The sequence below is a fragment of the Protopterus annectens genome, chromosome 1.part0, assembly GCF_019279795.1.
Source record: "Protopterus annectens isolate FY-2018-M chromosome 1.part0, PAN1.0, whole genome shotgun sequence".
Classification (NCBI taxonomy): Eukaryota; Metazoa; Chordata; order Ceratodontiformes; family Protopteridae; genus Protopterus; species Protopterus annectens.
In genome coordinates this window covers 935,084,475-935,098,423 of record NC_056725.1, presented here as the reverse complement: position 1 = coordinate 935,098,423, position 13,949 = coordinate 935,084,475, and the positions used below count along the sequence as shown (strand labels likewise).

At 37.7% G+C, this 13,949-nt stretch overlaps 1 protein-coding gene across 17 annotated transcripts in view; it reads left to right on the top strand.

The window, feature by feature from the left end:
* PTPRK (protein tyrosine phosphatase receptor type K) overlaps positions 1-12,695 on the top strand; it is a 3,469,591-nt gene extending 3,456,896 nt beyond the window's left edge. For all 17 annotated transcript variants that reach the window (XM_044064217.1, XM_044064183.1, XM_044064208.1 and 14 more), the window contains one exon: positions 11,537-12,695. In XM_044064217.1, coding sequence (XP_043920152.1) covers positions 11,537-11,590 — 54 coding nt within the window. In that variant the 3' untranslated portion in view covers positions 11,591-12,695. The remainder of the gene's footprint in view (positions 1-11,536) is intronic.
* Positions 12,696-13,949: the final 1,254 nt, after the last annotated feature.

Sequence of the window (13,949 nt, the reverse complement as noted above, 5' to 3'; positions counted from 1 at the left end):
AGACAACTCTCTGTCCTGCAAATATACAGCTGTGATTCATACCGCTACATGCCTGTGCACTACTAGTTTTCAAGGAGGTCGCTGCATACCAAGCAAAGGACTGTATACAAAAAAGGCACAGTGATAACTGTGTAAACAGTGAAAGGGTGTACAGTGGCAAGAACAGAACTAAGAACTACAGTGGCACACACAACTGATAAGACAGTGGCACAGTGCACAAAAGTGTGGCTGATTAATGGGCGTTTATACATATATTGCAGTGATGCATGTAGCTCCCAACTCTCATCCAGCTCTAGCCAGGATAGTAGCCAATAGATACCTCAATGGGGATGTACACGACAAAGCGACAACCCTATTCATCATGCAGATGGGGAGAATGGGGACAGATAAGGAAGTAGGAAAGTAGAGAGCAGCAGGCAGACAGGAACATCCATACATTATGAAAGGTGATAGTAGGAAGAGGAATTTTTGGTGAGAACAGTCCCTTTTGTAAGTGTCACAGAGGAGGTGTAGCTGGGGACAGCAGTGAGGAATAACTGTGGATAGGACAGAAGTAGATGGTCAGGTAGCAGGGGCAGACAAATACAGAACACTAACATATACAGATAGGGTGGTACACACACAAAGGTGGTGGAGAGACTGTGAATGAACACACATAGGGTGTGAACTAATGGTGAAGGAATAGGAAATGGCACATAAGACAGAAAAAACACCGGGATGGGGATAGGGTTGGATCCTGGTCTTACGCACACTTTTTACTGTGTTAGTAGCTTTTGAACCTGGCTCTAAAGCATGGCAAAAAAGTAAATAAGCAGATAAATGTGTTGTAAACGTGCCATGATGCCATCTGAGAGGATTATATTTAGATAGGCTGCAGCAAAAGATACATTCCTTCATGTGAAAGGATAGTGGTAGTTACACTCTCCCAGCAAACAATTAAGCAAAGATTTGTACAATACTTAACTGTTGGCTGACCTGACCTGTTTATTAACTGACAGAAGGATGACTGGCATGGCATGTAAACAGAGGTGGTGTGTGTGTGTGTGTGTGTGTGTGTGTGTGTGTGTGTGTGTGTGTGTGTGTGACATTAAAATACTTCTAAAGAACTAATGTTGTGTCTTTCGGCTTATCCCTGTTAGGGGTCGCCACAGTGGAACTCCAGTCTGCTAATGTTTAGTAGTGGATTTTTACGTGCCGAGTTACCAGCCCTGACACACAACCTTCAATGAAGACATGCCCATTCACGCATGCCTCCACACAGAAGATGCTCTAGCTGAGAATCGAACGGGACAACGTCTTGCTGTGAGGTGACAACGCTACCGCAGCACCACTAAGAACTAATATGAGTAATCATTTCTGAAGTAGTGTCAGCTTAAGAAAATTGGTTAACTTCAGTTTGAATTTAAAAGTTGGTATCCTGCAATTCAGTTAGAGTGGACAGGGTTAATTATGCATGCAAATTTTGTTAATCAGCGTACAGATTGTTGGCCAGTTGTACCTACTTTTCATGGGCCTTTGTCTAGATTTTTGACGATTCCAGGTTGAGAGGTATACCTATGCCTTTTTGATGAAAATAAATTATTGACTCCTTGTATTACTTTATGTAGTAACATTTAGTTCTACATAAGGAGTAAAGATAGTAAGGTTGTGTGCAGGTATTAGAGTTATTGTACCTTACAAGTTCTTAGACGTGTGGTAGTATCTCTACAATTCTCATCCCTGTCTGCCTTATTTCACTCATAGATTGCCAGTATTTTTATATACATTATAGTTTAATGCAGGTTTGTTATAGACAATTGTATATTTTTTTCTGGTCCCTCTGCTGACCATCAAGTTCACATCTCCTGTTTGCCATTATGAGCCAGTTCATTCCCGGCACAAAATCTCTATGGCTAATTCATTGTGGTGAGAGCTAGGAATACTAGGTGCAGGAGCTGCCATCTGTTTAGTAAGGATCAGGATTTCTGGATGCATGCATGCGCATGTGAGTGTGTTCTCACATTTGCTAATACTGTAGTGTCTAAGGAGAAGTGGTCAGTGGGTTCATTGTGTAATGCAATGAAAACCCTGCTCCCCCTTACATACAGCACCCCTCTATGACCCTGTTGTACACCAGAGCATGTCTCCTGCATGTGCTGCCCATCCCACATCCTTTGAGAAGTGATGTGAGCAGGACCCTCCTCCTCATTCCTTTTCTGCCCCATGCCAGCTCGAGCAGGCATCTGAGCTGCCAATTAAACTGTGGTCACCTGGGAGTAGTCAAGGCTTTATCCCTATTTCTCAGCAGAAATCATTGTTTAGATTTAAGAAAAATTCTTCATCTGGAACAATTGTGAAAAAAAATGCTTGAGGTCAATTCATAGATAAGCAGCAAAATTTTTTTAACAGTGTTGTCAAATTGTCTACCTGTCCTTTGAAGGTTGTGTATGTACAGGGGCTGCGGATAGCTTGCGTATAACTAAAGACTTTTTTTAAATTAATTACTAGGCTGACTAAATCTAGTGCATATAAAAAGGGTACAGACCCCTGTTAAAATGCCAAGTTTTTTGATATACAAAAATGAGACCACATTAAATAATTTCAAAACTTTTCTCTAATGTGACCTATAACCTGTACAATTCAGTTGAAAAACAGACAAATCTGTTAGGGTAAAATATAAAAAAATAAAAAATGTACAATAAGCTGGTTGCACAAGTGTGCCCACCCTTACACTAATACTTTTTTGAAGCACCTTTTGATTTAATTACAGCATTCAGCCTTCTTGGGTAGGAGTCTGTCAGTATGGCACATCTTGACTTGGCAATATTTGCCCACTCTTCATTGCAAAAGTGCTCCAAGTCTGTCAGATTTTCTATTGGATTTAAGTGTGGGCTCAGACTGGGCCATTCTAAAACTTTAATTTTCTTCTGGTGAAAACATTATTTTGTTGATTTGGATGTATGCTTGGGGTCATTGTCATATTGAATGGTGAAATTCCTCTTCATCTTCAGCTTTCTAGCAGATGCCTGAAGGTTTTGGGCCATAAGTGACTGGTATTTGGAACTGTTCATAATTCCCTCCACCTTGACTAAAGCCCCATTTCCAGCTGAAGAAAAGCAACACCAAAGCATGATACTGCCGCCACCATACTTCCCCATGGGGATGGTGTTCTTTTGGTGATGTGAAGTGTTGTTTTTGCGCCAAACGTATCTTTTGGAATTGTGTCAAAAAGTTCAACCTTGGTCTCATCAGACCATAACACATTTTCCCACATGCTTTTGGGAGACTTAATGTATTGTTTTGCAAATTTTAGCTGGGCCTGGATATTTTACTGTGTAAGAAAAGGCTTCCGTCTTGCAACCCTACCCCATAGTCCAGACATATGGAGAATATGGGAGATTGTTGTCACATGTAGTACACAACCAGAACTTGCCAGAAATTCCTGCAGCTCCTTCAGTGTTGCTGTAGGTCTCTTGGCAGCTTCCCTGACCAGTTTTCGTCTTGTCTTTTCATCAATTTTGGAGGGACATCCAGTTCTTTGCAACGTCACTGTTGTCCCATATTTTCTCCACTTTTTGATGACTGTCTTCACTGTGTTCCATTGTATATCCAATGCTGTGGAAATTTTTTTGTACCCTTCTCCTGACTGATACCTTTCCACAGTAAGATCCGTTTTTGCTTTGTAAGCTCTCTGCGAACCATGGTTTTGCTGTATCAGGCAACTGTGTAAATGTCAGGAAAATCCTACTAGGACAGCTGAATTTTATTTGGGGTTAATCAGAGTCAATCTAATTGATGGCAGGTGTGTACCCAAGAAGACTGAATGTTGTAATTAAATCAAAAGGTGCTTCAACAAAGTATTAGTTTAAGGGTGTGCGCACTTATGCAACTTGCTTATTGCATGTTTTTTATTTTTTATATTTTTCCCCTAACAGATTTGTTTTTCAATTGAATTGTACAGGTTATAGGTTACATTAAAGGTGGGAAAAGTTTTGAAATAATTTATTGCAGTCTCATTTTTTATATCACAAAAACCTGGCATTTTAACAGGGGCGTGTACAATTTTTATATTCACTGTATGTTTTATATAGTTAGCGGGTTTGCCCCATAAATCTTTTAATGTGTTAGTATGTAATGCAGTACAAAAAGATTGAGCATAAATCCTGTTGAAACAGGTGGAACATAAGCAAGTTGAATAAGATGTCTAACTAATAAAACATACATATAAGTCGATGTCAGTAACAACTGCCTTACTGTAGTATGAATATATATTACCTAGCGGGGGCATAGCTAAATTGTTGGAATTGGAGACAAAGTTAATTTTTAAATATCAGACTTTATCTTCCTTAGGTCTGAATCAGGAAATAAATGTTTAAATTTGTTTAAATGTTTGTACATTATTTAATTAAATAATTTAGTGAGAGTATGAGATTTATTGAAATATATTAAAATATGTTTTATATTTATATATGTATATGTATTTTTATATATATTATTATTATGCTTTGGCATTAAACCTTGAGGATTTATTTGTGTATTTAGGAATGGTAACACTGTCTTTAATATTTAATTGCTGAATTATTTAAGTGGATCTAGTTGATGTAATTACTAATTAGAATTGATCATTCTATTTGGTATTCTGCTTTTAATGAAGGATGTTTCATTCATTGTAATCTTGTTGGTGAATAAAACCTTTGAGCAGTTATTTCACTGGTGTAATTACTAATTACTTGCTGTTTGTTTGAATATAAAAGTGGTTGAATATTATTTGACTGTGATCCTTGAAGGAAAATTGCCGAGGTACCAGATCGCTGTTACTTAATAAACTAGTGGTTTTGGTGCTGATCCAGTGTGTTTACTTTCATTTATTGAGAGTTGGACGTTGGAGTTTGCGTTTTGCTCACCTTAACCCCTGATACAACATTTGTTGCTTCAGCTTCTGTTATGACAAGAAACTGTGCAGTTTGTTTTTCATAAAATTTTAGATTACTTTGGAAAGTTGGTGACTTCCATAGTTTGGATAAGTCACAAGCCATGAAGTGATTCTGGTATTTCAAAGCTCTTTTAAGTAGTACTTTAACAACTATTGTTAACAAAACGGGAAATTTGTAAATCAGAGTACATTAAACTTGTTTTGAGTATATTATACATGCTTGGAAGAATGTTCTCTAAGTGAATGTTTTAGCACACATACGTATTATGTACTATTTGCATCTGAAAGGTTTGAAGATTTTGACAGAAAGAGTTACCAGTTTGTGATCGGACTTCTTTGTCAAAATCTTTAAACCTTCAGATGCAAATATCACCAAATTCAAGGAATACAAATATACAAACCTAAACTTTTATGATGACCTCTCTAAGTTTGCATATAGCTATGTTACCCATAATGCTGATGCAGCAAGTGCTTATGCAAAGAAGAATTTCTGTTCTTATCAAGATTCGTGTCTTGTCTTAACTGTTCCAACTAGATCTAAACATATTGAGAAATTTAAGAATAAACTAAGCAGAAATAAATTGCACAGTAAGAGAAAAAACTATCTGTAACACTTTTATTAAATTCTCAATTACGACATAGACACATACGTTTATGTAGAGAAAAAAGCAACCAAGTTAAAATGTTCACAGTTACAAACATTATACATTATACACATGCTTTTATACAATTGTCATCAGTATAACATTACATAAATTGCTCAGTTCCTACCATCAAACCTCACTCCCTCAAAAATATTGTTCTGCATGTATTTCTCCCACAGTTTTTATTTTTCCATTTTTTCAGTATAGTTTCCTCCTACCCTTTTCTAAAGATTCCACTTCCTTTTTTATCTCTTGTGTCTGGGGCATTTCTCCCTGGGCCTTCACTGAAAAATGGGCTCTGTCCCAGTCAGACTTTACCAATAAATGTTAAAATAAAAAAAAATCTCTGTTACAATATTCACTAGTTCAAATACAGTTGATTTAGACTTTGATTTCCATTTTCTAGTAATTGTTTTTGGCAGTCATCAGAATTAAACTTAAGGGCTTATTACATCTAGGCAATTCAAATCCTGTATTCCACCTAAAAATAATATTTTCTTAGTTACACCCGTTTAGCCACCCAATGTTTCTGACAGAGTATTCTGCCAAATCTTTATACTCTCAAAACATATGTTCCCAATTACCACCTCCTTCCCTATCACATCTTCAACATTTACCATCTACCTGAGGAAAAATTCGTTGGGGTCTAAAAATACCTATGCAAACGCTTCCAAGCAAAAATCCTAAATCTACTAGACTTTAATGGAGCTCTACTAGACTTTAATGCATATTTAGTAGCTATACATATATCTTTCCAGTGTTTCCTTTAGAATTGCTTAGCGAGTCTCTCTTCCCAATCTTTTATAACATCATCTGATTGATTCCTATAGTTATTGTGGAGTATTATATGCCATACTAATTATCCCTTTTTCACAGTTGCTTCTGTTTTAGACTCCACTAAAAACTCTGACAGAGGAGGTCTTTCACTTAGGATTCCCCTATCCCTTACTGTTTGTCTGTACTCTTGTTGTGTCATTCGGCTTTTAGGGGTCGCCACAGCGGAACTCCGGTCTGCTAATGATTGGCAGTAGATTTTTACGTGCCGAGTTGCCGGCCCTGACGGACAACCTTCAACGAAGGTACACCCATTCACGCACGTCTCCACGTAGAAGACGCTCTAGCTGAGAATCGAACAGGACAACATCTTACTGTGAGGCGGCACTTGATAATGAAGGCAGGCTCCAACCTGCAGTCAAAATGTCTTCTTGGGCTCTTCCCATTATATTACCTTTCCTTCTCTAGTTGTTTGCTCCCAATACCTTTGTTAATTTGCCAGATTTCTCCAGTAACTTCCAATCTGCTCTTGCCTTTTTTCGGTACCTCTAATTGCTGGCATCCCTATTGGCAGAATCTCATATCTCCATTATGAATATACTTTTCTTTATGGCTGCTGCTCTCCTTGAAGGAGAACCATGCCCACAGACTGAAAAAAAAAACACGTTTATTTTATCAAGTCTTGATGTTTCCTATATATTAATACTACTTTTGGACTTTATATACTTTTTTAGATTTTTAAATGTAATTCCACAGACTGCCCACATGGGTTCTGGCATCTTCATTTTTTAGTCTACCTCTAGGTATTCCACACTTAAGTGTTTGGCTTCAGTATATTACATCATAGTCCCTAGCTCCTGTCAATGCATTGACTTTACATCGGGTTCACATATACCCTTCTTTCTTTTAGTCAGTCATGTTTAATTACCATTTCTTGCTTTTCACTTACTAAAGGAGAACAGCACCCACAGACTGAAAAAAAAAACATGTTTATTTCATCTTGTCTTGATGTTTTCTACATTTTCACACCACGTTTGGACTCCTTTGCTATTCTTATATATATTTTTAAATGTAATTCCAGAGTCTGCCCACATGGGTCCAGCATCTTGATTTTTTTGTCTATCTCTAGGTATCCCAATTGCAGTGTTTGGCTTTAAAGTATTGCATCATAACCCCTAAGCTCCTGTCAGTACATTGACTTTACATGTGTTTTCACGGAAGGATATCTGTGGTTATGGTAAGATCTTGTGCAACTGTTCTTTTCTTTTAGTCAGTCAGCTTTAATTACCATTTTTCCTTTTCAGTGGCTACTTAAAAGACGAACAGGGATGATCACACACAACAGTATTCTCAGTGCCTGTTATTCCTTTTTCTTTCTAAAGTGGCCAGTTTTCATTCTTTTGTTATGCCTGAGTTGTTGTCCTTAAACTAATCACCCCTCCCCCTAAACAACTCCCCTTTGTATCTGCTAAAGTGGCAAATTTGAGCTGTTTGCTGCTATGATTGATGGATCATATTAGGAGATGAACTTCATGTGCTGAGAATGTTGTTCTTTGTGATTATTCCTGTTTGGCTTCAAAAAATAAGTGCAGAATATTTTGCATTGTTAATGTCTGTTATAAAACAGGCCAAAAATGGGATTTGGGAAGACATTAATTTGCTGTCGACATTTGCCATGTTTTCTTTTTCAACTGTTTTTATTTATTCATATTTTGGTATTCAGAGTTGAAGCTGATGTTTCTGGGAGTCTGAAGCATAGTAGCTTCATAATTATGAAGATTTTGACTGTATAATTAGTGTCCTGCATTCAGGATAGAGCCTGCACTTGTTATATACAGTGCATAGTCCACCACATGGCATGCTGTTTTTACAGCTATTTGTTTTCTTTTATTTGTATGTGTTATTTTATCATTTGTTTAGCTGGTAAATGGTCTTTCTGGTCCTTTGACCCATTCTAGCCGTGACCTAGGCCACAAGGGTAAAGCCAACATATTAATATTTTAATGGAGTGCAGCAAATTGTCATTTTTTTGTGAGGTGAAAGGGAGAACAGAGTACTTGGAAAAAAACAATGTAAACATGAGGAGAGCATGCAGACTGCATACAGTGACTAGAAGCTAGGATTGAACTTTTGATCCTTGAGATGTTAGATAGACATCTTTCTAGTGAGCCTCGTGTGTCGTTCTTATTTTCTGTGTCTATCTTGTATAACTTTTTTTAATGCAAAGAATGTGTTCTATGGCGATTGTTATACTCTGAATTTACTCTAACATGGTACATTACTTTTGTGCATCTAAAAAAGATTGGCCTGCATTTTTAGTGTGTTCCTGTGTATTTTGTGAGCAAGGAAATCATCATCTGCAACTTGCTTGAAAACGTTTTGCATTTTAAACTGCTAAGTTACTTAAACTTTTCATTTATTTTGTTTAACATCCTTTTAGAATGAAGCATTAATTACTTTTCTTGACGTACAGAACAAAACTTTTGTGATTACTTTGCTTGCATGAATGGGGAATGATTTCATCTCTTCTCACACATTGTTTAATACAAAACCATATCTATGTCATCTGGAACCCTGTGCAGTACCCCAAACTGGCAGCCTTCCCTGACTCAGTTGTGGACCAAAAAATAGCTCTTCAGCAAGCTTGTAACTGTAGCAAGCTGGTAACAACACACAGCAGGAGTGTTACCTTTCTGAAAAAGGATGGAGCCGCATTGACCAGTTGAAGCTGAGGCATTTACATCTAGCCCTGAATGCCATAGACAAAGAACTTACTTCAGGCCTTTTGATTCATGATTCAGTCAGTCAGCGCTTCATATGGGGGCAGGAAGTTATATCCCTGTGTGGGAAGGTGATGTTCGTATGGCATTGGGCTGCAGATTGAAAATATTTCATACCAGAGGAGGTGAACAAGTTGGCAGATTTTTTGAGCTCTGTCTGATCCTGTCATAATGCTGTGGATACAGAGGCTTGGATGGTGTATACTGGGCATGTGCAGTCTAGATAATGACTTTCTGGTGCTACCTGGAAGAAATGTAGTCCTCTTCCTCTTACACTGAGCTCAACAGAGCATAAGCAAGGTAATTGTAAATGAAATTTCTCCCCTGTGGAGTGGGAGAGCCCGCATACTTTCCTGTGATTACCATTTCCAGCAATTTCTTTTGCAAATTTCATAGAATAAAGACCAAAATTTGTTCTTTTCATCCTATTTTGGTGATGTGGGGCATGGTGTTGGGTACTAAGGTCCCTCGTGGTGCAGCAGACCCCTCCCAGTCCATTTTTATGACTTCCCCCTTGGTTAAGGGGGCCAGCAGTACCTCATATTGTTTCCTGATGCAGTCCATTTCTTCTCCCAGGTTTCTTGACAGGGGAGGGGTTTCTGATATTTTTTCAGCTGCCACAAAGCTGGTAGGCTTATGTCTCCAAGTGGGAACATTTCCTGGTCTGGGTGAAGTGATGCTCTGTACCACCTCAGCTGGCTGGCTTGCAGATTATCTCTGATGGATCTTCAACACCTGTTTGACTTGAGCCTCAGGTATTCCATGGTCACGTTGCATATGCAAACTGTCTCAGTTCATCATGATGTTATAGTGAACAGAATTGTGGCCCTTTGTCTGCTACACATGCTATTCAAATATGCTCTGTACCTCTGCCTTCCTTTGAGGTATCCCTTCCCTTTGTGGAATGTGAACTTCCAGGCAGATGGTCTTACCTATCTGCTTTTTGACCCAACTACATGAGTAGTAGTAGTGGTATTCATTTTATGAAATTTCCTTCTGGTCATCACCTCCAGTTGGTCCTCAGTGCACATATTCACTGTGTATTAGAGACTGACACTCATTTGAGAGTTGGGCCACATTTAAGAAAGCTGTACTTTGCAGTGCTACTTTCTGTGCTCTCTGCTGATGCTGTCCTGTGGTTCTTACTGTGTCACTTTCTTTGATAGGAATTTTTCTTGATGAACTAGGAAATACTCTTCCTCCATCTTCCTGCAGTAAGTGACCTGCTGTGTACTCCATGTTTGCATGTATACATGGTTATATTACTAGGTTAATGATGTGCAAAATCTGCATTTTTTGCTGGAAAGTGAACGTTGTTGACTCTGTGTCTAATAGGTGGGCTCTGGGAATGTGCATGCTTATGAAGCCAGCAGGGTACATCATGGAGTGTAGTAGCATATTATCATGGGTGCGCAGACTTCCTTGAATGCAGAATTTCACTGTAAAAAAATACTACTTTCAGATTGCTAGAGAAGAAGAACCTAGCCAAGATATTAACTCACAAAGGTAAGAAAGAAACGAACAGGTGAAAAAAAAATAAATAGTCTATGGAACAGAATAAGCGATGCTACTAACCTTTTTGATAATTACCTTAATCATAAAACAAGGCAAGTTTAAATAAAGCATTGAAAGTGCTTTGTCACTCTTCCTAATTTAATTTATGTATTTGGCTTAGGCTCTAAGTTTGAAAGCAGCAATAAAGTATTGTTTAGTTATGCTAGTGTACTGAAAAGGAAACATTACAGATGCAACAAGCTTCTCTCAACCCTGAACCACCTTACTAATATCTGCTAACCCTATTCCTGTACTTTACCTTTCAAAATCCTTTCCGTAACACCACCACTAATTTAATCAGCTTAGACACACACTCAAAACACACACCAACACACACTACATTACAGCTGTGTCCTCACTTAACCCTAACCTGCCTACCTTAACACAAACATTCCTTCTGCCAAAACCTTCAGAATATCTGTTTTTTTGAGGGAAGGGGAAGATTTGTAGGCTAGAGCAATAAGCATAGTAATGTGAACCTTTCATAAAAGAGGGTTAATGAAGTCGTATCGTGGAAGGAATTGAAGTCTGAGTGTGGGTGTTGGAAGGGTACTATTCCCTAGTTCTGTGCCTTCACTGATTACAGAATTAATGAAAGTTTATCACTTCCTCTTGCCGGCGGGATAGTTTTTTTTCAAGCTAATATTCCTGTATGTTGTTTAGGAAACACTGCTGTGTTCCTTAAGACTAGGGAAAAAAACTTTGGTAAAGGATCTGGAAAACATAAAGCTGATGATCTATTTGAAAACTGTGTAGTAACAATGTAATGCACTAATGCTTGAAGAATAATGTGCTAGTATGTACAAGTCTTCACCTACAAAACTAGGAAGTATTTTGATGCACATTAATTATTTTCATCCTTTTCCCCTTAGGAACAGTATCGCTTCTGCTATGATGTTGCATTGGAGTATGTAGAATCATCATAGAAGAATGGTTGTCAGAAAATTTTATCTGCAGAAATCCCTCAAGCTGAGAGAAAGTGTAGGAAACCATTTTTTTAATGCTGGACTGGGTTTTAAAACACAAGTACCTTTCTGATGAAGATGGGTGTTGTTGAAACAGAAGCTGTTTCTGTCTTTTGATGGCATCAGACATTTAGTGCTTTGTTCCTGTTGAGCCACATTTCAGTGATTTCCTGTTACAATTTGTATTTATCGATTTCTCCAGTGTTTGTATACGCAGCCATTCATTGGGATGCCATAAAATCAAACATGTAGCATGTGTGACTATTATCCATGTTCTTGCGTTTTGTGTCATTATAAGAGATGGTTACTTTGAAACAGAAATGTGTGAACTCCGGATGCCGGGTGACTCCATTGTACACTTCGTGTCACGATTCTGTACCTGGCTTGAAATGTTTTCATTGTGCAATGAAGGCTGGATCAATTGCAGTTCTTTGTAGACAGACGTCAACACATAAGCCAAAGACTTGTGTAAATATGTCAATATATGGAGAAAGCACATTGTATTTATTGTTAACTTGCATTCCTTTTTTTTAAAGGCCGATGAAACAATCATTTTTTAAAGCTTTTTGTGCTACAAGTTAATTTGACATTTTACATAGTTAATTTTTTTGTACGTTATCAGTGTAAGTAAAAATATTTCTATGCTTAGACCTGTACACACATTGCAGTGGTGGTCTTGTGTAAAGGCTTACAAACTACAACCATGTACACCACATCTGTAGAAGGTCTTTAATGGCAGGACCAAATAAAGCTTTTTTCCCCAAAATGTATAGTTTTTCACAAAAGTATTAGAAGATATTGCTGAACAAAGAATTATGTATGTATTTCTGCTTGGTTAAAAGTATTGTACTCAGTATCACAAAAAGAAGGCACAAGATTTCTAGTTTTATAGTTTCTTGGGAACAACTGCATCAGGCTTTCATTGAAGCAGCTGAAAAGAATGTGCATCCGTTTAGGATGAGAAATGTTTAGTAACGCTGTAAATTGTCTATTTTGATGTTTACAATCATGTTGGCTTTGGGCTGTCACAAAACAGACTTTAAATAAATCCATAAGGAATTTCAAATTGTTCTGTGTTTCTGTGCACATTAATCAAGTATTGCTTTTGTAGATGTAATATCATGTACAAAAATGTTTCAGAAGCCTGTTTTAAGTAGTACCTGTATTTGATTTTACGGACCAGCTTGAGCATTATTATGATGTGTATTGTAATTGCAAGTCTTGTTCACGTTTTGATTTTTATTTCTAAGCTCAAAATAAATGAGAGTGTGTGAAAGGAAGGAAATGGGAATAAGTAAGGGAGGATTAACCATAAAAAGTCATTAAAATCATCCAGTACATTACAAAAATTAGTGTTTCTCTTTAAATAGCATTTCTTAATATTGGTAATATGTTATTAATTAACTGTTCAGCAGGCATGAGTTGTCATTGCATTGCATCAAGATAAATAAGCTTAAAAATGTTTATAATCTCTTCTGTATGTAAGTATAGGGTTTCATTTAACTTTTTTTACCATTGAAAGGGAAAGTTGTTAAAATCTTTATTATGCCTGAAGACCAAGAGTGAAATATGAGTGTTGAACCATGTGGGGAAATAGAGTTTAGTCTTAGGCTACGAGACACTTCCCTGCTGTCAAATTTGGTTGGGGACACATTGTTGAAGTGAAATTTAGCTGTAGGGGATATATCACTGTTGCATATTTGCTTCTCAGTGCTTGTAGTGAATATGACTGTTGCATATTCCCTGCAGGAACAGAGAAGCATGCATTTTCATGCTCACAGTTTCAATAACCAAGTGCAAGGGGAACTGATGTGTGCTGTGCTTGCTGTACAGTACATGCTTATGTAAGTACACCTGTAGAAATGTGCTACAGCAAGGAGGAAATCCTGCGTGCTGCTGTTAGTCACATTTTTGCTTCTATATGTGTTTTAGGGAGTTATCCCTAGACATTGAGAAGAGAGTAAAGATCCACATACACAATAAAGTAATTGTTTGTTGTACACTCCATTTTCATTGCAATAGGCATCCTACTGCTCATGCCTGCCATAATGCTCTGCTGTCTCTAGGTGCCTTGGGGACCATAGACATTATTTCCCCTGTGCATTTGGTTGCTGAAACTATGGGCTTGGTGCTGTGAGCTACTTTGTGCCTGCAGTAAATTTGCTTCAGCTATATGTCTTTGCAGCTAAATTTCACTTCAGCTATTTGTTTTCAGCCCGTTTTACTTGCAGGGAAATGTCTCACTGCCCAACCTCCTAAATGCATGGAACTACCTTGGATTAATGTTGGGTAGTTATAATATCTGATTGAGAAATTCTGA